General features: G+C 39.2%; 1 protein-coding gene across 1 annotated transcript in view; it reads left to right on the forward strand.

The window, feature by feature from the left end:
- The first annotated feature begins 2,010 nt into the window (after positions 1–2,010).
- Positions 2,011–13,181, forward strand: part of LOC129761747 (uncharacterized) — a 41,353-nt gene continuing 30,182 nt past the window's right edge. The window contains exon 1 of the mRNA XM_055759496.1: positions 2,011–2,262. Within this exon, the coding sequence (XP_055615471.1) occupies positions 2,105–2,262 (158 nt within the window). The 5' untranslated portion in view covers positions 2,011–2,104. The remainder of the gene's footprint in view (positions 2,263–13,181) is intronic.

The following is a 13,181-nucleotide window of genomic DNA, read 5'->3' on the forward strand; positions in this document are numbered from 1 at the left end:
ATCGTTACGTTCAAGGTTGTGGGTATTCTTGTTTCAAGACTACTCGACACGACTCTCCACCGAATTGTACTCGATTGGGAAGGCAGCAGTATGATTTATTGCGATTCAGCATCCCGCACCCAAAAGGTTAACGATCCCAAGCATCGGGCCCGCGGGGGGAGTATGGTGGTGGTATCCGGTATCGCAGCGCGGCAGCGCTGTTCGGTCGGAATAATCAACTTGACTGAATTAATGCTGAATGTTCAGAGAGATGGAGACGAAAGCATCGCAAGCAGCTGCTCATCGGGACAAACAAAACACCATCCAGTCTCTCCAATGGAGCCAACCTGTTGCGTTTGGCTGTGTGAAGCGTCATCTATCGGGGGCGATGTGTGTAAACAGAACCTCTTGTTTGGTGGTCGGCCCATGAGTGAATCGGCTCGACAGCAACGCGACGAGAGAGAGAGAGAGATAGAGAGAGAGAGAGAGAGAGAAGGAGGAAGAAACGAATGAATTCCGAAACCTCGCAGACAGCGTTCCGTTCATTCATGATTTTTGCTTCGTCCACCCACATCATCATCGCATCGCTGCCAAACCACCCCGCAAACGCTTTGCGGTATTTGCGAAAAACCACGATAATGTTACGCCGACAGCGTAGTTAAGCTCGTTTAATTGATTCACTTGCTGTACCAAGTGGCGGTTGGTTGGTTGGTTAGTTGTTGGCGGGCTGTTCTTATGACAGTTGTGGATGTTGGGATTGCGCCGTTCCGTCACAAGGAACAACTGATAGCATGGCTTTTTTTCGGGGATGCGATGGGTGGCGGAATGTGCGAACAAGACTTTTCTAGCGACCGGGTACATTGACCCGTTTATTAATAAATAAGATTTTTTGTGGTGAAGATGTGATGCCGCCCGAAAAAGATATCGTCCAAATGATCGCAGAGGGGGGAATAAAGAGGGTTTCATTTTGGTCTTTTATTAAAGGATTTTCCGTTTATCTAATGAACTTTATGGTTCCATTACATTAGTTTCATAATAAATTCGTGAATAAAGAAACTCCAACACAAATGTGGTAGAAATTCTGTGAGGAACCTGAAACGACGGAGCATTCGTTCCGTAACAAATATGCGTACTTTCTCATCGGTAATATTGGTGATCTCTGTCACAACCTCAGCAGTTCGCAAGACAATATTCCCGAAAACAATATTCCCGAAACCAGGGAAGCCTTATTTGATTGGGGCCAAAATAAATTCAGAGTTTTTACAGTACAGGATGACTTCGGTTCTTCCATTCTCAAACACACACACACATACACACACACACACACACACACACACACATCAATATCCGCTCTCCACCTGTACGGAATTGATAGTTTCAGTCGATAGTCGACTTTTGCACTACTCCTACACCTTGTACTGTGGTTTTGAGCACATAAAGCTTGCGGGAGGCATACGACAAGAGTGGCTTACACACAAATTGATGGATATCCTTCCCATTCTCCCATTGCCGCTGCATTCGCACCTGCCGCTCAATATAAACACACATCCCAGTGTGTCGTTAGCTGGTAGTGCTTCTAAGTTGCACAAAACGGAAATGGTAGCAAACTCCAACGAATTTTTAAACATTCCACAGGTGGACTTTTCCTTCCCTTGGACTGTCGGTGAGATCAGCAATTTTGTCGGCGTCGCCTATCCAACCACAGCAGGATTCAAACTCACAGCACGGCCTCCCCTAATCGCTTCTCCATCGTAATCGGCGTGATAGATTGTATCGCAATAAAAAAAAACCGAACCATACTCTTTCCAACCGCCAACCGCAACGAAGAAGACGGCATTGGGAGTGATGTTTATGGCCAGAGGTTGTCTAGCAGAGGAACCACCGCACTATGGGTGTGTGTATGTGTCTGAATGGGGTGGCTGTGGGATTTGCCACGAAGGACATTCGCTTGGCAGCGGCCGGTTTGGCTTTGGCTACGGGTTGCTCGATCAGCACATTGTCACAGCGGCTTCAGTTCAGTCCTCGAGCTCAACGCGTTCGCTTTGTTCCTTTCGGTTGGTCCGGTGGTTTTGCTTTTTTGTTTCCTGAGTCCACAGAGTTCAAGTGTGTGTGATCCGCGTTCAGGATGGAATCTGTGCATTGCAGCAACGCTGAGATTGATAAGCAGCTTGAGAAACCATGTGAGAATACCGGTTCGCACAATGGTTCGAAAAATGGGCTGCACAATGGTTCCCGCAACGGTTCGCAAATCGGAAGTATATCCGGAGATGGGATGATTGAAAGGTTATATGGACTCACATTTGATGTTATTTGTGGATAGAACCGCGAAATCGTTCTGTTGGCTGTTCGCCATGCCATGTGGATGTGGTCATTACAAGTGGAATCGTGCGATTACTCGAAGTTTTCTTGAAGTGATTTTTCGTGAAGAACTCAAACAAGGGATGAGGATATTCGTCTTGTGTTTTGTAGCGTTCGGATTGATGGAGACACATGATTTTTCATGAATATTCATAATATTTGCGCCTTCGGCATTTTCGGGTATATTGGGTTAGAATTTGATGGAGTACCGATTGTAATCGAAAAGTTTTATTTCAGCGCGTAGTTGGGTGATCTGTTGGCGATTGACTAATAATTAGGCTGATCAAACGTACCGTTTTGAACGGGACAGTACCGTTTCTTCGACCCTTTTTGACTGTCCCGTTTTTTACGGTACAAGTTGTATCGTATTTCGAGTATAAAGAAAGAATATTTATTTCTTTGTCGTTATTGTCATTATTTTTAATAACACAGTGCTACAACAATCAAACTTTTCTTCTGCCGTGAGTTCTTTCTATGGTTCTTCATGAGCTTCGGCATAAATATGGATGTCCTTGAGTTTGAGCCCATTTCATCCAAATGGAAATGAATTTTTGATGAATCTGATTTTTTTGGGTTTGGGTTACCATTTTTCTTGAGGCAAGATATCAGAAGACTTGAAAGGGTACCAGTCATATGTTTTACAAATGCATTGCTGCAAATAGAAATCGGTTGGTAATTGCGTCCAACAGTTCTTTTTTCGAAGTCATCTCAGCGTGACCTCCCTAATTATTTTCAGATACTTTCAGAAACCTTTACGAAGCTTATGAGCAGAGCCGGTGACTACATTGCGACGTTTAGTTTTGAGTCAAACACAAATAAAATATCATTAAAAGAAGCCAGAGAAAAAATGGTTGCACCGTGTAATTTTATCCGAATTCGAATTTGGATTTAAATTTTACTCATTGTTTTCGCCGAAATTTTTCACAGCTGTCATCGACAAAAAATTTATTGTTTGGCAATCGATATTGAAAGCTGCGCTGTGAAAGTTCACAAACATTTCCATATCTACACGGTTCGGTAGAGCAATTGAAAAGTTGTACTGTAAACACTATGTTAAATTGCATGGGCATGGTAACAAATGATTTCTTTCTCTTGGATCTTTTATCGAGAGGAGTATTTTTGACGGATTGCGCTCATATTTTTTTTCAAAGGAGAAATGTCCTGCGACATTAAATTCATTTTTCATGCCTTTAACACTAGAACTGGTTGTCTTAGAATCTCTGATAGCTAAGACAACTGTGAAACAAAACTTCGATGTGAAATGTCACCATTTCTATGACAAACTTTTTAAAAATCCAGATCCACTTCACAAAGTTTCTCCACCATCTGACAATGAACGAATAAAATTCGTTGTTGAGTACAAAGAACTGAGTGTTGAGTTTTAAAGCTGAGTCAGTGCCAAACTGACTCTGTAATAAAAAAACGTTTTCAGTTTCACGAATGCGGTGGTTTGTTGGTGTGTGTTATATAGTCTGACTAGCTGACCCTTCTCGCCCAAAGTTTATTTTTCGTTATCACATCCACGTTTTCTTACTAAGTGTTGTTCATGGGTCCAATCGCAGAAGGAGGGGAGACGGGTCAGCTATAGATTCATTTATTGCACCCTAAAACCTCCACATGCCAAATTTCACTTCATTTGTTCGATTAATTCTGGAGTAATGCAGAAATTTGTGTTTCATTTGTATGGCAGCCCCCTCTTAGAGGGTGGTGGGGTGGAGTGTCTAACCACCATAGAATCATTTACTGCACCCTATAAGCTCAATATACCAAATTTGGTTTTATTTGCTTAATAATTTCTCGAGTAATGCAGAAATGTATGCTTCATTTGTATGGCGGCCCCCCTAAGAGAGGGGGAGGGGTATCTAACCACCATAGAAACATTTATTGCACCCTAAAGTTTCCATATGCCTGCTTTGGTTTAATTTGCTTGATTAATTCTCGAGTAATGCAAAAAATTGTGTTTTATTTGTATGGCAGCACACCCCTCCCCAGAGAGACGGGGAGGGGTATCTAACCACCATAGAAGCATTTACTGCACACTAAAACCTCCACACGGCAAATTTCGCTTCATTTGCTTGAATAATTCTCGAGAAATTTAGAAATTTGTGTTTCATTTGTATGGCAGCCCTCCTTACACAGGGGGAGGGGTCTCAAACTGTCACGAAAACCTTCCCCGGCCCCAAAAACCCCTACATACCAATTTTAATGTCGATCGGTTCAGTAGTTTCCGAGTCCATAAGAATCAGAAAGACAGAAAGACAGACAGACATCACTCCATTTTTATATACACCCATACCTCGCTATACGGCATTTCGCTATAACGGGTTTCTTCAATTCAGGCACGTTTTCGATTTACGGCCTGAAATGTTTCGTTATAACGGCAAAAAAAAAATTGAGGATTGATTCAAAATCACTTTTGTACAGAATAAAAAAAATATTTGCGAGACAATAACTCAAGCAACAAAAAACATACATATATTTCATGTAACATGGAGTTGTTTATAGATTACTGTTGGTTTTTATGCATGTATGTTGTATGTATTGCATGTATTTTTGATTCAAATAAAACAAATTTAAATTAATGGAAATTGATTGAAATGAAATAAAAATAAAAAGATAAAATGCATTTTGAATGATAAATCATGTTATACATTCAACAAATTTGGAACCGATCTGTATTGAATTTGTATTAGAATAATTGATTCTTTATACGGCTTTTCGCTTTGCGGCCAAATTTCGTGGAACGTATCTAATCCGTAAAGCGAGGTATGGGTGTTGTTTGATTACCTAACACATATAGTTCTAAAACTCACTTAACCATTTGTCGATGCATTTCCTGTTTGTTCCACAAATAATTACTATTTTAATATAAAATCATCATTGGACACAGTTTTCGTTCAGTATGTTCCTGTTTTGATTTATTTTATTAGTTATTTTCACCTTCCAATGAAAGCATATGTAGCTTAATGCCGTCTACGCGAATATACTCTTCAAAATCCGAATTGGATTACGATTCCAATAATACAAAAGCAAAAGCATTTTTAGATTTTCCAAAATAAACTCGGAACTTGACAGTTCAGTATAGTTGTATTGGTGAACCCGAGTGCCAACCCGTGAAACATCTCAGTGCGAAACTAACAGCTTTCGGGGCGAAGCTAGTGCGACATTAGGTTGAAACTGAGTGAATAAAAAAACGTTTTGACAGCAGTTAGTGCGGCACTGGGGTTGAAACTGAACAAAAACGAATTCGATATAAGAATGTTTAATTGTTCGGCTTCATTCCCAGTTTTATTCACTCATTCGTAAATTTTTTTCCAAAAATTACATTTTTTTCTTACGTATCCCGTTTTTATTACTAAACCATTTCAGCCTACTAATAATTCAATCGTTTGTTTGAGAAACCCCGTAAGCCCATATAACGCACTTGCGAGAGAACGACAAAAAACTGTTATTCTTAAAATTTTGACCTGGTCCTCCGATTTGTTGGTATGAGGTTCGATTATTAGACCCAAGACATATTAAAGGGTGTGTCACATCAAATTGCATCACGGAAAAAACGTTGTAAAAATTCGCCCAGTAGACCGATCCTTTTGAAAATTTTAGACAGTAAAATAAAAACTATTGAACAACTTTTGGCATTTTCTTTTTATTCATACTTCGAGCCCAAACCCGTATGCTCGCACCTTCCTCTTTACCCCGTCCATAAGGTTCTGTACAACGTCAGGTTGTAATTTTTTTTGAACAGAAATCCATTTTCTCTTGAAGTCCGCCTCCGATTTGACAACTTTTGGGTTCTTCCGGAGGGCCTGCTTCATAATCGCCCAATATTTCTCTATTGGGCGAAGCTCCGGCGCGTTGGGCGGGTTCATTTCCTTTGGCACGAAGGATACCCCGTTGGCTTCGTACCACTCCAACACGTCCTTTGAATAGTGGCACGAAGCGAGATCCGGCCAGAAGATTGTCGGGCCCTCGTGCTGCTTCAATAGTGGTAGTAAGCGCTTCTGTAGGCACTCCTTAAGGTAAACCTGCCCGTCAGTCTTCCGACAAACACTTACACATGTCCACCCGATGTGAAAATTACATGTCTTTGTTTGAATTCAAACATGATTTTCGCTAGTGTTGAATGTCTATCCCAAACGCGAACAATGATACACAAACATAAACATTGTAAACAAACACGATGTTCATAATTCACGAACATCATGTACAAACATATCACCCGATGTCGCAGTATTCATTGCTTTCGTTTCGTTTCTTTTCACGCACGGAAAGAAATTATTCATCCTAAAATATTTCTTCGTAGAATACTTTTTCACAGAAACGAACTTGAAATTTAGTTCGCATTACAAAAATTACATGAACTAAGAGGCTATGAGTTCATGCACATTTTGCAAGTCTGATTATATAATCCTTGGTTTCGTGCAAAGAAAACATTCTCTGAATAGAAAGAAGTTTCTATGAGATTTTTTTGCGTGCATGTTGCCAATTGAAGTCTGGGGAAGCGACTGCACCATTGTCATGATAAATGCTTCCCTTCCCTTTTCATATCAACGCACCAACACACCGTGTGTTGAGTGGTGGTGGTGTGCTGTCTAATTCGCTTCTTTTACTCTACACACTGCTGTTGCTTGGGATGAAAATGCGAGAGAAACTGAACATCATGTTTGAACATCATGGGAAACAAACATGACACATTCTTAAACAACGGGTACAAAAAATAATGTTTGTCTGCAAACATAAAACTGCGTGAGTAGGGAGAACACTGTTCGTCTCGTACCCAGTGTTCAATGTGAAACACGGAAGACTGCTGCCCGTTTACCGTGCCGGTCATCACGAAGGGGGCGCTCCGCTTTCCGCAAGAGCAGATCGCTTGCCACACCATGTACTTTTTGGCAAACTTGGATAGTTTCTGCTTGCGAATCTCCTCCGGAACGCTGAATTTGTCCTCTGCGGAGAAGAACAACAGGCCCGGCAGCTGACGAAAGTCCGCTTTGACGTAGGTTTCGTCGTCCATTACCAGGCAATGCGGCTTCGTCAGCATTTCGGTGTACAGCTTCCGGGCTCGCGTCTTCCCCACCATGTTTTGCCTTTCGTCGCGGTTAGGAGCCTTCTGAACCTTGTATGTACGCAGGCCCTCCCGCTGCTTGGTCCGCTGGACGAATGAACTTGACAAATTCAGCTTATTGGCGACATCCCGGACCGAACTTCTCGGATCACGTTTAAACTGCTTAACTACGCGCTTGTGATCTTTTTCACTGACGGAGCATCCATTTTTGCCGCTCCTCACCTTCCGGTCGATGGTTAGGTTCTCGAAGAATCGTTTTAGTACTCTGCTGACCGTGGATTGGACGATTCCCAGCATCTTACCGATGTCCCGATGTGACAACTCCGGATTCTCGAAATGAGTGCACAGGATTAATTCACGACGCTCTTTTTCGTTCGACGACATTTTTCCAAATTTACGAAAAATTTACAGTGAAGCATGGCCAACGTGATCTATACACTCTTATCTGATTATAAACGAAAGCTGAAGATATAATTCCTAAAAATTAAATTTCTACAGCGTGAGTTTCCGTGATGCAATTTGATGTGACGCACCCTTTATTTGGGCCCACTAGTTCATCAATATAACAACTTAAGCTCAAAATATAACGCTTCAAAGTTGGTGGACTTAGGGGGTTTCTAAATAGAATAGAAATCCATTAACCGTTTGCAAAAATGTGACAGTCAAAACCAATGATTAAATGTTTGCGTTAGAAAATTCTGTAAAAAACAAGCATCGTTTATTGTTTTCATGATAAGTGCTAGAATTAGTACGAATCTACAATAAATGGATGAAAAAACGACATTTTATGCAGAAATCTTCATTCAAATTAGTGTTCGGAATATGAATCAAGTTTCTACGCATAATTCAAATTGCGAATACTTCATTTTTCAATGTAAATTTACTGAACTTTAATGATGCAAATAATTTATTAATCAAAACCTTGACATTCTTTTGATTATAGACTTCGTTTTAACATCATTTACAGGTATCGATACCGATATAGCGCCCTTGGTCCCGAAACCATGTAAAATATGAAAAACAAATACAATCAATAATAACGAAAGCGAAAAAAAAATAGCTGATTGACTTTAATTTGATATATCGATCATGTGAATCGGTCCAGTAGTTCAAAAGTAATGATTTAAAAAAAATGCTGTTTGGAATTTGAGACAAAAGTGTTCGGAATATGAGTCAGTGACAAAAATGGTGTTCGGAATTTAAGACAAAAGAGATTAAACATATTTTTAGTTTTTCACCATGAATATGTATTTGTAAATCAATTTTATTGTAGTCAAAAGAAAAAGAAGGCTCTATTGTATCCAAAAGTCAACATAATTTCGCGAAAGAGTACAATTTTGAGCAATGAGACACTGTTTAATGGCCATCAAAGCTTAAGTTTTCGGAATTTGAGACAAAACGGTACTTTTACTGTTCATAATGCTCATACCAAGTAAGAATGAGGCTGTTTTTAAGTTATGTTCTGCATCGAAGAGGGAGGAGTAAGGGGAGTCGAAATAGTACTCTGATTTTTGTTACATAAGGAATACAAAAATACGATATGGAGGGGGATCGAGGATATTTTAAAATACTTTTCGAGTTACGTGATATATGAGAAGTACATAGTACTACGGAACTTTGTCTGCCACTCACCATAGTGTTCTTCATCAGTTTTTAACTCTTTGTGGTCGTTAGTCTGCTCTCAGCCACCATACCTTTTTTTTACCGTTCTGGTCGTTTGTTTGCTTTCAGCCACCACAGCAAGAAACTATACTTATCTTATATTTTACTCAACTAAATATCAGTTTATGCTTTGCCTAAACGAAGCTTGATGTCTAGTGAACCTGTTCACGAATCAATACGGTGCTCCCATGAGTAATAGATAACGGTACTCAGTATCAAACATAGTAGTCACCCACACAAAACAACACACAATGTGAGACAAAAATCATAACAGCAGAACTTAGCCATTGTAACACTTTGGTGTGATGGAAAAGATTGTTCATAAGTATCATAACTACTGTCTCATGTTATTTGAATAATCGCATAAGTGTCTCAAGCGACAAAATCTTCGTTCATCTGAGGTGAAAAGTTCTGATCATTTCGGATACGCAGAAATCATTATTGGAGTAATTACTGGTTCAAATTATGTTGAAGTAGTTAATACATATACAGGAAAACCTTTTTCTGTGCGGGGGATAGGGACCGCACAAAAAAGTCACATAAAAAATCGTGCAAAACTTCACCAGCAGCTTTGAAATATCGTGTTCGGTACACATTTTGGAAGAAACTTTTTTTGTGCGGTAGATAGGGACCGCATAAAAAAAGTTTCCCCCAAGAAAATAACTCAAATCCACGCCGTTTACCCTCTCAATTTCCTTTTGTTTCCCTACTTTGCGATAGGACAGGTTGCCTTTTCGGTTGCGCGCGGCTTTTTTGTGCTTTTAGTTGCATGCCGAAACGTGATGCTGTTAGATATCATGTCATGCAAAACCTTAGAAAAACTTAGAGAGGAGAGGAATTATTTCAGAAGTGGATAATTGAGACGCAAATATGCTTTTTTTCGCACTGAAATGCATAAACCATCGAAAAAAACTGAATGGACGATAACTTCGTCAAATATGCTTCTTTTCATACACCGCACAAAAAAAATCGCACAAAAAAAAACTGCACAAGAACAGAAAATCGCACAAAAACAGGTTTTACTGTACATATATAGTTCACAAATAAAAACAGAAAAAAAAAAAATGTTTTCATAATCACAATGTGTCAATGCTTTTTCAAGGAAAAATAATTCCGACCAGTACGATACCCATGCTCAAATTTAATACGACCGCAAAGGGTTAATAGAGGGCTAACTATACCTTTCCGAAACATCCAATCGTGCATTGTGTGGCAGGGAATGCACAACGATACGCTTATTTCTCCAGGACTGTCGAACGAATTTCTAACTCATACCTTCTTGACTATCTTCAAACGTTTCTCAAATCCGTCGGTAACACGTACATTTTTTTATTGAAAGTTGAATCGGACAATTCGTGCACGTCTATTTTTAACTATATAAGTGACCACTCAGCGAAAAATTCCCAAAACGATGCATCTTTTTGCATAAAGTTGGGTTCTATCAGCACTAACTTTGCTACAACACAACGGAAATTCAAATGATTAACAGCATTTCTACAATCTCTGTGTTTGTCGTTTTCGAAAGGTTCGTGTCATTATTAAACATGTCTTGGTATATTGTTTGGCGAGACTGTTAACGCAAAATTTTATTCCAAGCGATTCAAAACTCATTTACGGAAACTTCTTAATCAAGTTAGTACACCCATTACCTCCTGCATAATTTCAACCACGGGGGATAAATTTCAATAACAAAAATGTAACCAGCTCTTAGAACTGCTGTTTGGAGTGAATTAATAGAAGGATTATTTCAATTTCATTACTGTCGCTATCGGATAATCAATTCACATAAAATTGATGTTCGAAATGTAAACATCTTTTAAAGACACGAGACAAAAGTTCTTATTCTAACCTTTTTATCATCCCCCATAACTTCCCCGCAAATATCACCAATCATGTTTACAACCAAATATAGCATTCGAAGATAGGTATAAAGTCAATTTATATCCCTTCGGTCTAGTGCAACTTCATTTCATTATGAACAAACACACCGCGAACGGTTGAATATATCTTTCGCCGATTCTTTTACTGCAACCGTTCCCTGATAATAAAACAATGGAAACAACCTGTTCACAGTTTCCAAGGCAAGATGTTCTCCTCCATTCCTACTTGTATAGGGGAAGGGTGGTAAAGACGGACACACTATGTAAAAGCTAATTTTTTCGAGAATTTCACAAAAAAAATTATAGCTATCTTGTCACAAACTGATAGTGTAGGTCTCTTTTTATAATAAAATTTGTCTTTGAGGCAGAAATTTTGAAAAATGAATGTGTCCGGAATCTTTGGAATAAGTGGAGTGTCCGTCTTACCCGATTTGATTAGTAATTTATTTTCGTCAATATTTTTGGAGAAAAATGAGCAAACTTCACCGCTTCACATTCACGTAACGAAAAATAACGATGAGAACCTTATGTTCTGCAGACGAAAATTTACATCGAGCTCTCTATAGATTACTTTTTTGAAAAAGAAGAAAATTGGAAGCAAAGGTACTGTATATACACTGTATTTCAAAATTGTACATCATTAAAATTTAAAATAAAAATGTAATTAATCAATTATACAGGGGTGTCCGTCTTCCCTACCCTGTCCGCCTTTCCTGACTTTCCCCTATTACAATCATTCCCGTTCGCTGGTGCACTCTCTCATCACAAGTCGATTTCATTCTCTGCGCACAATTTTCCCATAAATTAAAGTGGCTCCCCGTGGGTTTATAGATACATTCACTTTGTACACAGGATGAATTGTGCCAGAACCAGTCGCAGATTAGTACACAATGTCTTCCTACACTGCGCTTCAAAAGCTTCGGGTGAAAATTAGTTGCATGCGGACGACTGGCGTTGCGGCGTATAGTTCAAATGTGTGCAGTTATTCGACAAAAAAGGGAAGATAGGAAAATTTTTGCCGGCATTCAACAGTTTTCGATGCTTTGAAATGTCATCTTTATTTTGTGTTCTTGCTCACTTCTTTCAGTTGCCTTTAAATGTTGCATCGTCTGTATGTATTACAAGTAGTATTGTAGTGTACGGGTGCTATTGTAATACATCCAAGAATTTTCAATAGCAATTTTTCCCCGTAGTATCATATGTTATATCATCTTTCAATTAAGTAAAAAAACATCCATCACGAGTAGACGCTTCTGTTCGTACATAAAACCAATAACCTCTCTTTGATTTTCGCAAAATTGAAATACCCAACATCACATTACACCAGCAATCTGCAGCCCTCTGGAATCTTTTGGTTGGCCAACCTGGTGTTACCTTATTTTAAACCATTTTGCATGTGTAAACATCGCAAAATGGTTTAATTTTTTTTTCCCTGTTGGTGGAAAAAAGAATATGAAAATTTATCTCGCAGCGGTGGTGTCGACACTACCACCTTAACACAACCGATTCGGTTCGGATTTTTTGTTGCCGTTTTACGTGTTCATTGGGGGTGATGTTTTTGGGAACGTTCAAAATGTACTTTTGCTACTAAGATAATACTAAGAAACACTGAACTTGGTGAATATCCAAGTATTCAACAAGTTCGGTGTTTCAATGTAGCTCTAGACAGCGAGCAACCAACAGTACATGTGAATTCTGAGAGTATGAGAGTAGTACTATCTGCTTAAATTTAAAAAAATAATTTTGATTGATTCGCGAAGCGTTCGCGACATTCATTCAGTGAAGGCATTCATTCATCGGTCCTTGCCAATGCTACCAAATGTTTGTAGTAAACAATTTCGTTCTTAAATTTTTATAATATTTGTTCTCGTCAGCAATAATTTCGCAGTCCTACGTTAACAATACCGTCAAGTGTCTCGGACTCTACCCTTCCCTATTTTTTTTATTCTTTGTGGCCCGCGCCACCATGATTGTAGAGTGTTTGTGGCCCCAATGCAAAAAAAGGTTGATTACACCAATACCTTTTAGATTTTTCCGCTACGCATGTCTGGGCGCCCCTTCATGTATGCGATGTCTTACAGTTATTGCTTAAGCTGCATTATAAGAACGCGTACTGTGCATTAGAGTGCGAATAAATGTACGGGAAAATCGACCTTTAAATTTCAAAAAGTTATCCCATATAAAATGTTCACCACCTATGCAAAATTTCAACTCAATAGAACTTAAGGGAGAATGGC

Source organism: Toxorhynchites rutilus, chromosome 1, assembly GCF_029784135.1.
Source record: "Toxorhynchites rutilus septentrionalis strain SRP chromosome 1, ASM2978413v1, whole genome shotgun sequence".
NCBI lineage: Eukaryota > Metazoa > Arthropoda > Insecta > Diptera > Culicidae > Toxorhynchites > Toxorhynchites rutilus.